The 15884-nt window shown below is 37.4% G+C and overlaps 1 protein-coding gene across 1 annotated transcript in view; it reads left to right on the forward strand.

The window, feature by feature from the left end:
* The window catches only part of LOC107685722 (kazrin-like), a 149560-nt gene that overhangs the window by 14059 nt on the left and 119617 nt on the right, over positions 1-15884 (forward strand). The window contains exon 2 of the mRNA XM_016482419.1: positions 12490-12647. Coding sequence (XP_016337905.1) covers positions 12490-12647 — 158 coding nt within the window. The remainder of the gene's footprint in view (positions 1-12489; positions 12648-15884) is intronic.

Below are 15884 nucleotides of genomic sequence, written 5' to 3' on the forward strand. Positions count from 1 at the left end.
GAAATACTTTGAATTTTGTTGAGAAGAAAATTTAAGTTCACTCTATCTGCCTTTTTATTGTTAGTAGAGGGAACTAGCGGGTCCTCTCCGCACTCTTATCGGGGAAGAGGTTTTTATACTTCAATAAATATGAACGCAATTACTGGCAGTCACAAGCACAGCACTACAGTCGTGTGCAGTGAAAACGTTCAAAGCTGTAATATCCTTATAAGCCCAGGATGTTTCATAAAGTTTTGACTCTGTGGTCGTGACATATTTTGTGTCCCCGAAGAGAATTTTAGTTGAGAGAATTTCCTTTGTGGGCTTTAAACATTGTGACCGCTTTATATTGAATGTCTCAGAGGGATTAAGAGCAAGTACTTGGGGAATTTTTGAGTTTTTTGTGGTCATTTTAATTTTGATCAAATGTGTGGTCATTGCCGTGTAATTCAGTTGACAGAATCCTTGAGCTTATGGAAACAATTCACCTACGAAGGTTAAATGGAAGACATCAGATTAACATTTCTGGAGGGGCGAAATGAGGAACATGAAGAAAATTCAATTTAAAGTTGGTTGTATAAATCTTAAAGGCTGTGCAACTTTTCTTAAGACTCAGCGGGACACCTAATGTATCCTAACTGATAAGAGTACATTTATAAAAGCCCAGGTTCAGTCTATGAAAATGTTTCCTTTTATCATTTATATGCCTGTCACATTGAGAGTTCAAGATTATTAAAATCAGATGTAGCGCTCCCTTTAATTTGTTTACTTTTGAAGAATATTATTATTTAGTTCTGCTTTGCTTCTGGTTGCGTTTTATCGTGTGTGACTGCTGACGCACAAACTTTGAAATGCTTATTCCCTCGCTCTCTTCTTTAATTCCACCTCTGCCTAGTAAACGTCTCTGACAGTGCCGTTGCATTCAGCCAGTCAGGGCTGTAGTTTGGGAGAACTTGAGGGCTCAGGGGGACTGCAGTTTGTGTACGCCACTGATTAGAGGCTTTGTGGAGGTGCTTACCAGCCCCATGTTCCTCTCAAAGCCAAAGAAGCCTGTTACACAATGAAAGTCGAGATGGTTGAGGAAGCCTCGGGGGAGCTGGTTGACAGGCTGGGAAAATGGCAGTGGATGGATGTAAGCTGAGGAAACAGCATAGCGGCATGGTAACTGCTGACCTGCTTCAACGGTTGTTTTGGAGATGCCTGAAGTAATGGCTTGTGATGAGTCTCTTTACTATATAAAGTCCTTAAAACCAGTTAAACTCTGCGGACCCGGATACGGGTCCAAAATGACGTTAAAAATGTTTATGCTTCACTTACATAACCTTCCTTATATGGTATCAGCCCATATATGGGTAAATTTAGGCGAAAATACCAAAAAACGCCCTGAGCTTAAGTGATTTTAAAGCAGGGGTAGCCAAGCCTGTTCCTGGAGGGCAACTGTCCTGCAGAGTGTAGATCCAACCCCAATTAAACACACCTGAACCAGCTAGTCAAGGTCCTCAGACTCACTAGAAACTTTCAGGCAAGTGTGTTGGAGCTGGTTGGAACTAAGCTCGTCAGGACAGTGGCCCTCCATGAGCAGGATTGGACACCCCTGCCTTAAAGGAATAGTTCACCCCAACATGAAAGTTCTGACATCGTTTACTCGCCTAATGTCATTCCAAATTGGGTTATTTTCTTTCTTACATGGAACACAAAATGAGGGAATTTTACCAGAATATCGGTGTAGCTGTTTTGCATACAATTACAGTAAATATTTGGCTGTAACACTCTGTAAAGCTATTATTTTTAAGTTTTAATTTCTATTTTTTTTTTCAGTTCATTGTTTTTACTCAATCGTTAGTTTTTAGTATATTTCAGTATTTTAGTGCTGCTAAAGTTAACCCAGATAGCATGCAAACAGGAGCGGACCGCCCAAATGCCATCATTCTTCACAGTATGTGAGCCGGAGTAAGGTGTTGGATCTGGACCGGATCTGGGCCAGAATTAAAATCAATGTGGCCCAGATTTGGGCCAGTTCTGCTTTATTTGGTTTATTCATGGCTGACATTGGGCCTTCTTTTGGCTTGCTCGTGGCCCAAATCTGGCAAACAGGAGCGGACCACCCAAAATGCCATCATTCTTCACAGTATGTGGGCCGGAGCAAGGTGTTGGATCTGGGCCAGAATTCGAATCAATGTGGCCCAGATTTAGGCCAGTTCTGCTTTATTTGGTTTATTCATGGCTGATATTGGGCCTTCTTTTGGCTGGCTCGTGGCCCAAATCTGGCAAACAGGAGCGGACCGCCCAAATGCCATCATTCTTCACAGTATGTGGGCCGGAGCAAGGTGTTGGATCTGAGCTGGATCTGGGCCAGAATTCGAATGAATGTGGCCCAGATTTGGGCCAGTTCTGCTTTATTTGGTTTATTCATGGCTGACATTGGGCCTTCTTTTGGCTGGCTCGTGGCCCAAATTTGGCAAACAGGAGCGGACCGCCCAAATGCCATCATTCTTCACAGTATGTGAGCCGGAGTAAGGTGTTGGATCTGGGCCGGATCTGGGCCAGAATTAAAATCAATGTGGCCCAGATTTGGGCCAGTTCTGCTTTATTTGGTTTATTCATGGCTGACATTGGGCCTTCTTTTGGCTGGCTCGTGGCCCAAATTTGGCAAACAGGAGCGGACTGCCCAATTGCCATCATTCCACGCGGTATGTGGGCCAGATGAAAGTGTCAGGTGTGGGCCTGATCTGGGCCTCAGGAATTTTGCTATCTGGGAATGCTGATAATGTCTATAATTGTTTAATAGCATTAAATGTATCAGTGCAGTCTAGTGTGTGTGTGTGTTTAATTTTTAATTTATATATTTATACATTTTATAGAATAGTCTTGTTTAATGCAGGGAGGTTGTAAAGATTTATTTTATACTATTAGCCAATATAAAATAGAGCCAATTACAAAAAAATTAATTAAATAAATAAATTAATTAAATAAAAATTAAATATAACCAATACTTTATAATGCAACAAAAACTAAAAATAGGTTGTTTTTTTAATTAGTTTTGGAGTTATGAAAATGTGTTTTAGTTTATTTTCAGTTTTTTTAGTTTTTTTTCTTTTAACAAAAATGTTGACATTTTGTGTTTGACAAAACACTGCATCAATGATGCCAAAGGACATTGGTTATTGTCTATCTCATGATGATCATGATGTAGCAAATTTGTACGTGTGCATATTAAAATATCGCAAAGATTTTTCATAATTGGGATAACTATCACTTTAACGGTTCAGACCATTTGACTCATGTTTTCAGAAATTACTACATTAACATTTTTTTCTCTGCTGAGAACTGACCTTGTACAGCACTTTAACAAGCCTCTCTCTCTGTCTCTCACTCTTGCTTGAAGCAAATTGCAGAGGTGCAAAGGTCTAAATGTTCACAGATGGCTAACGCATGCTAAAAATCCCCGCCTCATGAACACAGTCATTGAATGAAATCAGTCATATGTGTGTATAATCTGTGGCACTTATCTTTTTTTTCTTTTTTTTTTTACATTATCCTGTTGAGCCAAATCATCATGTCCAAAACTGCAAATGCATTAACTGTCTTTGTATCAGGAATGCAGGTGCAGGCTCACAGTCTGCCTCTCAGGAAACCATACAATCAAAAGCACTGAGGGAATGGATTGCACACTGTCAAAGATAGCTGTGTATTATGGTGATGTAAACAACTAAATTGCAGGTTCCTGAGTGAGTGATGCAAATGGTGTGGAATTCTGTTATAATATGCAAAACAACGGCTTGGAAAACTATAATAAAGCTGTCAGAACACTGCCTGGCAATTAGCATGACAATGGCATATGCCAACTTTTGGAATCTGATTTCACCCTTTGTTTGCAAGGCTACAAGAATGGGAATGTGATCCCCCCCTTGAAGGCAATTTCAGCAATTTCTTGTTTCTTTTTCTTGTTTTGTCTCCATTTTGATTATTCCTTGGTAATGGGGTGATGCTGAATGCATTCCCTCATGCACTTGGAAACCTGTGAGGGACCAAACATCGATTCATCTAACTGTGCTCCTTACTTTTGAAGTGTGAAGCCATTGGAAAGCCCTCAAATTGCCTTGGCAGACGGTGCCCCATAGTGACTCCTTTTGCTCCCAGCAGCTACAGAGGAATCAAACAGCTCATCATCCCTTGAACATAATAGTACTCAGAATCAGTTTTTTTCTTGCTTTCTTGCTATCATCTCTCGTTTCTTTTGTTCTGAAAGCATCAGAAATCCTGTTGTAGACCTAAACCAAATTTAAATTGAGGAAAAACTGCTAAGTCAAGTCTCAATATGTCAGCTATCACATCGAGGATGCAACCAATACTCTGACATCAGTTAAACAATGCATAGAATTTGTCAGGCATTTCCATTTTTTTCCCCCACATTATTCATGATGAAAAATGTTTTTTGAAAAGATTTTGCAATGCTCCATAATCCATTTGATCCATTATGAAAAATGTGTGACTAATGAGATACATAGAGTTGAGTTTAGAGTGTTGTTTTGCGTTGGATTAAAACAAGCATAAACAAGATCATATCATTTGACATGATATGACATGACAAATAATTATTCACTAATCACTAATAATTATTTTTATTTTACCCCACAGATTTCTCTGTAAATCTTTCTGCTGGCTACAAGTGACAGTCTTAATGAGTGAGTCATTGAGTCATTTACTGAACTGATTCATTCAAACACACTGATTCATTTAGAAACGCCAACGCCATTGCTGTGTGTTGCAACAGGTGAATCAACTTTTTGGAACTATTTTCATTGGCGGAGCAAAAATACAGAAAGTAACGGAATATTATTTTTAAAATGTAAGTTACTCAGTATTAACTTCTTGATTATTGAACTGTTGTAATTTTGCAAAATAACACATGCACAAGGCCGCTGATATTGTTTAAATATATTGACTCCTTGTTAAAAGAACTATTGTCCACTTGCAATCGAGCCTCAGTGATATTCAGTAGGCCTACAACAGCACACTTGCTCATGTGACGGCGCTAAAGATAACATTATGACATTAAAGTGATTTAAAATGAAATATTTTCAAGTGATGACTATTTCAACATAAACAACATAAAAATGAGAGACAGCCAAGATGTTTTACAACATAATCCTTAATCTCATTTATCCCGGTTTATCAAATTCACCTCCATCCCAAATAAACTCTGAAATTGTCTGAGTGAATTGGCGAGTGTCATTCATTTGTGTCCAAACCTGGTCGAAATGCATAACAGATTACAGATTTGTGTGATTCATCCTGTCATCTTATCTTTGGCTCATAAAGAACTGAATCTCTCTCGATCCATAAAGCCCCAGCTTGGCTTATGACTCTTGAAATCATTTCCCACTCGTTCTCAGAAAGTTTTCATATTTTATCTTCTGTCGGAACGTTTAATGTGCCATTTCGCTCTCTGAGAGAGGAGTACATGTAGTCATTTGCATGGTAATGTGTTCCAGGGGCCACGCTGGCAGGGTGAATGAGTGGGTGGCCCCGTGTTAGCTTCAGCACAGGGCTCTTCTCATCTCCTGTCAGGCAGGGAGAGAGAGGACACCAAACATCAGTTGTCATCATCTGAGATCAAGATTAGAGATCAGATGGCCACAGGCTTGGTTCAGCGACAGCTTTTTTTCTCAGTCTTTCTCTTTCATGTCTCCATCTGGGAATCCGCAGTCTGTTGTGACGACACATGGCTCTCTGATGTAATTATAGAACTGTCGCTTTGAACAGTCTGAACTTTATTCTATTCATCTCCCAGATCAAATTGTAAAGCTTCATCAAAACGGACATACACACAAAGAATCACCAAAGACAAATGTTTAATAGAACTTTAACAGCAATGAACAAATCTTGAGATGCTTTCATATGTCTATGACTTGAACGATGCATTGTGTTGCTGTTACCAGGAACTCCCATTATGAAATCTTACCTAAGCAAGTAGGCTGAGGATATCTGCAGTTATATATTTACATACAGTATTCAGATCTAGCTTGTTCATAGCTCAGGGTCTTAAAACCCTCAAACACATTTTTAAAACATTGTTAAACAAAATTGCTCCTCTTCAAAACAATTTCAAAATGAAGTTTACAATATTAACATCTCAAAAATCTTTTAGGGTTTCATAATGGCTTTTCTGGAGTTCTAGACAGGCTGTCAGTCTGTGCATTGATGCAACCACTAATAATTCTTGCCATTTAATCCCACAAGTGACTCTTTCTATAAGTTACATCATAACGCCGGTAGATGGTGATTTCTTCAAAAACATGGATTCATTTAAGAAAGTAACAAGTGGCTTCCTTTAAGAATAAGTAATTTAATCAACCACTGAACCGATTCATTCAAAAACGCTGTTTAATTTAGGAACATAAAAATGATTCTCTTTATGAATGAGTTATTGAATCAGTCACTTAAACGACTCGTCACTGCTGATTCATGTAGGAATTTAACATGATTCTTTTTATGAAAGAATTATTGAATCATTATCAAACCATTTGTTTAAAACGCTGATTAATTTTGGAGTAAAAACAAGTGGCTGTTTTTATGAGTAGTCATTATTTCTTTTAAGAATAGTCTTTAGTGTTAATCTTAAAATTATTTTGGACAAATAGAAACAAATTATAGCTGCATACAGTAATATTATAGAGCTATACAATGTATTTCTGTTTAGGAAGAACAATTGACACACTAAAGAGATCTTAAAAAGATCTCCATTCTTCAGTCAACCTGTCACAATCTGACACGGGTCTGATTACAAAGCATCTATAAAGGATCAGTCTGAAACATAAACTCTTTAGCCATTGCAGTGAAGGCAGATAGCTCTCTGTCATTACACTGGTATTGAGACTCAGTCTTTATTGATTCTCTCTTGAAAAAAGTCTCTTGTTTGTCGCATTGAATCACCAACTCCATGACAGACAGCACTGCTGGAAAATTGAAACAGTGTATTGCACTGTGTTTCTGTATGTGATGCCTTGTCACTTTCAATGTCGTGGTTTCATTATCCTCTGTCACATCTTAAGGTATCCTCTTCAGACGTGCACCTCGTAAACTGCTGAATGTGAAATTAGACTCCATTCGTCAGTTGGCACCATAAACATTTTATTTAGCTTTGGCTTTGATTCCAAGATGTGCTGCAGTGCTCAGAGACGAGGTCTGATCATAAATCTGCTCAGCGCATGCTGCAACTGCATTTTATGACAGGCCTGTCTCACAATCTCATTATTTTCTAAGAATGACCTTATTGGTCAATAAAGGAGCCCACACAGGCTACGACCTTCTTTCACATGATCTCTCTATTCCTGTAAGGGCTTGTTTTACTCAGTCGTGACCACACTGTTACTGCAGGAGAGACTTTTGAGACTGATCATCTCTATTGTTCCTTTAATATGCTACTTTGAGCTTTATTGTTTGTGAATAAAGCAGACTGGCTTCAAATTAGTGATTTTGCTGTTACTGCCATTTAGATTTTTTTTTTTTTTACTGAATTATTTACAGATAAGTAAGGGATAATGTACAGGCATTTTTTCATTATGCAGAATAAACCTAGCAGAGTTTAAATTGTTGTATTATCTTTCTAGTATATTTAAGGAAAATTCTCAAAATACATTGTCAGAAAATCTGCTTTTCAAGTTAATTTATCTTCAAACATTTTTAGGTGTTTTTACAGGAAAATAAGTGCAGTGCGGCAACCATTTTGAGTTGTACAGTCAGTTATTCTAACTTGCATTGATATAAAAAGAGAGACGGTGGAGGGATACTAAAGACATGAAAGTAGCACCAGTATGTTGTATGCATAATATAGTTTATATGCAGAAATATAACGTTTAGCAGTCATACAAACATGTTTGACTGCTCAGTTGTGGAATTGACCAATCAGAATCAAGTATTCTAGAGCACCATTCAGCAAGGTGAATCTGTGCCATCTGTGATATTATTGCACAATGCACAAACTTCAGCTAAACTTGCAATTCAGCTGTGCTGTTTCTAAGCAACTTCTCCCAGTTTTGGTGAATGGATTCAGTGTTTATAAAAACAAGATTCCTGACTTTTATCTCCAGAGTGGTTGAGAATAATAAGGAAACAATGTGATTCCGTTCCAGCATTGTGTTATGCCACAGTCAGCAATAGCAGAGATATTGTGGTATTTCCTGAAATGTGATTTGAGCATCTCCGATCACGAAAAACAATCCACCCATGGAAAATGGAAGTAATACAGGTTTGAAAACTCTCTCTGAGAGGAGACAGTAGTATTTATTTGCTGTCTCTATGTGAGAGAATCTTTCTCAGATCTTAAATGACCCCTGCAATGCTGTAGCTGACTGCACCAGATTTTAAATCCGTACCTCAGTGTGAAAGGAAGATAGTAAAGGCTCTTTCATGCCCTTGTGCTTCTGTTTTTTGCTGTTACGGGCCTTTGGATCTGCTGAGTCACATCCTCCCAAAGTTAATTAAGTTTTCATTAACTGTGCATTATAAGATCAAACTGGACCTTTTTTTATTAATCTAGTGAATTACTCCATATTCTCTCATGTCAATGGGGTGGTTGCAGCAGTGGATAAATATGTGATCTGGTAACCCAAAGATCCTAGGTTCAAACCCTGAAACCTATGATCCGTAAACTAGAGTTTTTTTTTCCCCTATGAGGCACTTAATGGGGGGGGGGCAGACTCTTAAAGGGACAGTTCATCCAAAAATGAAAAATAGGGCTGCACGATATATCGAAATATCGCAATATGCATATCGCAACGGCGTGCGATATCATTATCCTTTTAATAATATGCTACTTAAATCAAAACGTTGCAAAAGGTCAAAGTTTTAGTTCGACGCATATAGCAGAGAATTGCTTGACGTTAAAAAGAGTTATTAAGTGCACGCATATCGCATTTTTCTTCAATATTGCACAGCCCTAATGAAAATTATAATACCTAGCTGAGAAGTTTAAAACGTTGACAGATTTCACAACCAAATATCAAAGAAAACTAAAAGAAAAACATACATTTGTGAGTATGTGTAGTTGCATTACAGTACATGATCAAATGTAAGATATATATGGAATAAGTTACTGCTTCGTTTAAGACTAGCACCTATGCTCTGTTCTTTTAAGCCAAATTTGAAGTCACATGTACTCACGTTAGTGTTTGGTCCTAGACTAACTAAAAGAGGGGTTTTCTTGTTTATTTTATGTTATTGAACTTGTCTGTTATTGATTGTATGTCATGTTATGGTCTTATTGTTGATAATTTTACCTAATGTTGAGCTCAAAGTAGATTCTTCAGCATTTCACTTTCTGTGTTCCTTTTTAGAAAGAACATCATAGAGGTTTAAATGGTTGATGACCTCTTTTTCTGTCTGACTAATTCTCACTCCTGTATGACCCTACAGCACTGGCTTATTTGCTTTCAGAGCTGAAGGGTCGCACAAAATCTGTAATTATTGGATGTATGTGTCAGCATTAGTTTCCCGGCCAGCTGAGGTCAGTGCCACACTGAATACTCTTCACTGCGACATTGTTGTGGGGAAAAAGACTGATGTGCCTCTTTTAATTTGTTGGATACGCTGATGCACTGATTGATAGAGGCAAACAAGGGTCAGAAGTGATTGCCAGGGACTATCAATAAATGCATTAAAATGGGCATGGATGTGAGATTTCTACAGCGGTAAATGGACTTACAATAATTCTGGCAGCCTTCGCTAAGTGAGAGGATTAATGGTAAATGGAAGCTTGCACGGGGAGCTGCTGAGCCCATGGGAGAAGGATTAGAGAAGTACAGACTGCATGCCAATGAGCCGAATCATCTGGAGTATTGCAGCAAAGCATGATGAACTAACCAAGCCAGACACACACCAGCTGAGATCACGTTCATGGGCATACCTATGCCAATGAAAGCAAACGGGGGCTATTGACTGTGATGAAATTTTGGAATTGCATGGTGAAACGTTTCGCCTTTTTTCTTTTCTTTTAATCATACAGGCCATTATGTCAGAGTGACACATAGTGACACTTTTTTTTTTTGCAATGTGCACAAGCAGAAAACATTGAACTCACACGTGCGCAAGGTGTGCTAGTGATAAGATCAGTCAGCAGTGTGGTCATTCTTGAAGTGAACATTTGTCTGAATGGTGATTAGATTCACTGTTTTGGATCGCCGTATTTAATTGGAGAATGCAAGTACAGAATGACATGTCCAGTGTCACTAGCTTGTGCAGCAACAGCCTCCCCTGGGACTATTTAGGGGGCGCTGTAGGCTAACTTGTAAAAACATTAAAGTAAAATACACAAATTACACTAAGATAATTGTACTTCTGAATAAATAAAGCAACAATTGATGTCATTAAATCATGTTTTAAAGGTCAGAAGCTATAGCTTATATAAAAATCACTAACATAACACTTGTAAATTAAATAAGACTTAAGACTAAGACTAAGTGAAGTGTGGCCAAGTATGGTTTCCCATACTCTGAATTTGTGCTCTGCATTTAACCCATCCAAGTGCACACACATAAGTGATTAGTGAACACCAGAGTGGTGGACAGCCATTTTTTTTTTTTTTATAATATATACAGATTTATTCAATAATGTGTAGGCTTATATATATATAAATATATATATATATATATTTTTTTTTTTAATGGATTACCACAGCTTAAATACATGGAGCACTAAAAGATTTTTATAATTTGTACTGCTTCTTTGCTTTTGCTTCATCTACAATTGGTCTAGTATGGGGTGGTCAGCGTTGGTACTGGAGAGCCACAGTCCTGCAGAGTTCAGTTCCAACCCTAATCAAACCCACCTGAACCTATTAATCAAGGTGGGTGACTTAGCCCTGTGTTCCATTCGGAAGGGCTCATCCCTATGCCCTAATCCCTTCAAAGGGTTTACCCTCCGGAGTGAGAGCTTCGAAGGGATGAAGGGTGTAGGGGTAAAAAAAACCTCTTTTTTTTTCTTCACTTCTGCGTCACCTTAACGAGACGATCAAGGAGGCGCCTTCGTCCCACATTTTGTACACTGGTTGACCATCCAGAAAACACATTCGGAACGATGAGTAGATTGTGCAAGCTGCGCCTTTTGTTTAGCATTAGTTTATTTATTTTTGGTTTATTGCATCAAGGCCACTGGATATTACTTCATAAGCAATTGGCTTTAAATGGATACATTTTGCCTATGCATAATTAATGCCATGCAGTTCTAAATGATGCCATACAACTTATATGCCAAATACGCATAAATACGCCAAACAACTTCCCTGTGCAAAGGATCATGGGGGCCTGAAGTGTCCATCAGTTGTACCCTTTGAAATCCTTCATTCTGAAAGGCAGGTGAGTTTTTGTTAAGGTTGGAGCAAAACTCTGCAGGACTGTGGCTCTCCAGAAAAATGTTGGCCACCCCTAGGCTGCGTTCCAGTCTTTTTTTTATGCCCATTCACTCGCAAACTTCCCTCCGTCTCGTTTACTCGGATGTACGTCATTGATTACGTTGCATGAGTGCCCACTTCTGGCGGAACCCTTGGAATGGGCTGAACTGGAACTGGAAATACATCAGTATCGGCATCGGCTATCGGCCAAAATGGCCAAAAAATAACTGTTAATTTGAATACATTTTGAAATACAATTTATTCCTGTGATGGCAAAGCTGAATTGTCAGCAGCAATTACTCCAGTCTTCAGTGTCACATGATTCTTCACAAATCATTCTAATATGCTGATTTGCTGCTCAAGAAACATATCTTATTATTAATGTTGAAAACAGCTGTGCTGCGTAATTTTTTTATAGAAACCGTGATACTTTTTTCAGTATTCTTTAATAAATTGAAAATTCAGAAGGACAGCAATGTAAAAGTCTTTACCATCACTTTTGATTAATTTAATGCATCCATGCTGAATAAAAGTATATACTTATTTAAAAAATCTTACTGATTCCAAACTTGATAAATGCAGTCCTGCTTCTCATGAAATAAAAAAAAATCTCATAAATTAGATTTCATGATGATCGAGTTTGTAATCATTCTTAATGACACACACAATGACAGTTATTTTGCGATTTATGGCTATTATAAGAGAAAAATAGTGTGTTTTTCTGGAAGAGTTGCAGAAACACTGTCAGTGTGAAAGCCCAATGCGAGTCTGCAGACGTATGCAGTATGTGTGAAAAAGGTCTTTGATTGCTATCCTATGCTTGACACTTGGTCCAAATGGAATGCCAGCACTGGCTTTATTTTTTTATGGGCTATGTTCTTTTTTTGCCCAGAGCAATTCAAGAAAAGCAATAACAGCTCAGAGAGTCTCATGGCCTCATGTTATCTGATATAAATGACAGGGCAATTACTCCATCAGTGAAGTTATAACAGTGCTTTATGTATAGGCGGTTGTTGCTGTATAATGTAAACTTGACCATAATAAAATATCAAGCACATATATGCTAGGATGATATCAGTGTGTGTGCTAATTCTGATCTGTCTTTCATTCGTTCTCTCCAGCTGTGCAATCTCTGAACAGCCTGAACGACCAGATCGCTCACTTCATGGTGAACAGACCCAATGCCATGAGCCACAAAGAGGACACTTTTCTGCCCACCGAGAGGGATACTTTGAGCCAATCCATGGCTCTAATGAGACACCTGCTCATGGATGCACAGGTAAAAAACATCTTAAATCAGTTAGGGTTGTGAGCCATTGAGAACTGAATGTCTGAATGAATTTGAACTAACCAATTAACTAAACTAACGGTGCTCTTTAATTTAAACATGTTTAATATATTAGATACATTATTACAGCATATAATGTATTCGATTAGATTATTCTATATAATCTAATAATCATCTATTGATTATACAATATAAAAATATTGATTGCATATATATATATATAGAGAGAGAGAGAGAGAGAGAGACAGTATTAAGCTTTAGAGAATATGTCTAATCGATTGGGGAAACTTTCAGCATTGTAAGTATTCTACATATCGGAATAAAGATTAGCATAATATTCAAAATTATTGATGCAATAATTATACATTATACATAATTATACATAATTAAACAAAATTACAAAAATTGTGTTTAAATAATTAAATTCCTGCTGAAATTCCTTGTTGAATATATTTGAATCCCTCATTCAATTCAGATTCCAGTTCTACATCCTGTGTGGCCAATTCCATTGAAATTCACACCTAATAAACTGACAGGGAGGTGATATTATGTTACATTTATCATCATTTATCATATAAGGATAGTAATTTTACAACAGCAATTTGAACAAAAACTGCAATCAATTAACACTGAGGAATTAATTATATACCTGTATGACGCCTCTGCAGCCCTCTCGTTTCTGAAGGAGCTGAAAAATGATTGTTATTCATGAGGAAGACGAGACTCAAAGGGAACATCAGCAGTTGAGCTTGTGATGACTCATTCCTAGTTATTTTCACTGGTTACATCATGAAGAAATTTCAATACATTAATCAAGGAGCTTTAGCCTTAGGCAGACCACTGTGGCATGACACTTTACTCCTGATTGCATCTATGTTGCACAGGCTTCAATAAGTCTGGACAACACGTCTACACCCCCGGATCCATTAATGGCCCTGTCCATAGAGATGCTGTCCACACTCACTCTAAAAACACTGTGATCACTGAAAGATTTCAGCTGGTGTATGCCCAGAGGTGACTGCAATATTTCTAGTGATGTTCCCCCATCATCTGTGTCACAAAAAAGACAAAAACATCTCTTGTGAACCAACCTGCTGTTGTGCTCTTTCCCTCAATGGAAGCATATATACTACCGTTCAATAGTTTGGGGTATGCACGATTTATCTTTTTGAAAGAAATGAATGCTTTTAATAGTATTTAGCAAAGATGGGTTAAATTAATCAAAAGTGACCACGATTTTTTGTAACATTATAAATGTCTTTACTATTTCATATATTTCAAATAAATGCTGTTTTGCTCTTTTGAACTTTCTATTTATCAAAGAATCCTGAGAAAACAATTGATCACAGTTTCCACAAAAAAGCAGAACAACCATTTTCAACATTAATCAGAAATGCTGAAAGCACCAAATCAGCATATGATGATCAGAATGATTTCTGAATTAAATTAAGCTTTCTATCGGGGGGGAAATACATTTTAAAATATATTCAAATAAAAATGGATAAGTAATAAAAGTTATAATAAAATAATAAATAAAAAGTTGTAATAATAATTTTAAGTTGTAATAATATTTCACAATATTAATAAAAGAGACTTCTTTCAGAAACATTAAAAAAACTTACCCACCCTAAACTTGAACAGTATGTCTTAAAGTGATTATCCACCCGTATTAATCGAACATCTCTATTTTTTTTGTGTGTTTACAGAAGAAAAAAAGTAATTTTTGGTGAACTATCCCTTCTGGCTGTTGCAGTACCACTAATGTCCTCTAGGTGATCCTCTGTGAGGTGATGTGTGTTTAAAAATAAAGTGTGTCATTTATTCTCAAACAAACAGTAGTTTCGTTTGGTGCCACTAATGGTTAGAATTCACACATTTCTAGTAATCTATTTAAGTGCTTCCCTTATCTGTATTCATTTTGCTTAGTGCTGAAGATGTTTTGACAGTGCTTTTGGGGTCACAATGAGGTTCGTGCATACAGGGTCAAGGGAAGTCGATGTCGAGGAGGACCAAAGCATTTTTAAATGTCATAATTTGAATAACTGAATGTCACTTTGTTGAAAGACTAGAGGCGCATGAATAATTTACTGCGCCCCGTTTCTCTGACACCCATGATTCAAATGCACCATTCAAAAATCATTAGCACACTCTCCTTTTTTGACAATGGATACTGCATTTGACTGGAATCACATTTTCTGACCTGGAAAACAGTGAAAAGAATAATCAAAGGAAGCGCTTGCTTGTGTGACTAGTCTGGGACTAAACATTTTATGTGCCTCAGGATTTTGATAAAAAGTATCCACTACCTGATTTCGTTGTAGTTGTTGATGGAAACTAGTCTCCCTGTGCTGATCCACTTAATTGTTTCCTACTTCCATCCCCAGGATGCACGTCGAGGGAATGTTTGTCTGCAGTACAATGCCTGTCAAAGGCTTTTTAAAAAGCTCTTTCCTGAACATTGCAATCTTTCCTTCTCATCTAACAGAGCTGTTTACACAACAGAGACACTCTGGCTAGAAACGGTGAATGCAAAAGTTAAAAAAGAATTCACTACGTTCCGAAAAAGTAACCCGCTGGGCGCTTGCTTAGGCAGCTCCATTGAGTTTGATTGGTGGATTTTACAGTTGATTTTCCCAGTACACATTCTCATACTGTAACTCTCTCGCTCATCCTTGTTAATGATGAATGTTCACGGGGAAGAGACATAGTGATGTATTTGGCTAATCAATTAGACACAACGCAGATACGCTTGACTGGTAACATGACTCGTCCCCATTTTTCAGAATATATTTCTTACTTGCGGTGTCATTGATTAAGGAGAAAGTAATTCAGCAAAAGGCCACCGTCTTCAGTTGCGGGCGGCTCCGTGCTAACTGTGCAGAGAGATTGTTAGCCCCAAGTTGCTTTCTCTTTCAGAGCAGGAGTGCGAGACTTTATGATGGATGAGAGTGAATTTATGAACCGATACTAGGGTTTCAAGTGCGGTTAATATGTTAAATCTAGGGTTGCAAGATTTAGGAAAAAAATCTAATTGCAATTTTAAAAATGGCTATAATAATAATAATAATAATAATTATTATTATTATTATTATCATCATCATTAATTCAACAAATATATATATAAATCTAAAAAATCTAAAAATGTAATATGTATATATGTACTGTATGTATGTGTATATATATATTAGGGCTGCACGATTAATCGCATGCGATATTTAACGCGCATCT

Source organism: Sinocyclocheilus anshuiensis, unplaced genomic scaffold (genome assembly GCF_001515605.1).
Source record: "Sinocyclocheilus anshuiensis isolate Anshui unplaced genomic scaffold, SAMN03320099.WGS_v1.1 scaffold257, whole genome shotgun sequence".
Classification (NCBI taxonomy): domain Eukaryota; kingdom Metazoa; phylum Chordata; class Actinopteri; order Cypriniformes; family Cyprinidae; genus Sinocyclocheilus; species Sinocyclocheilus anshuiensis.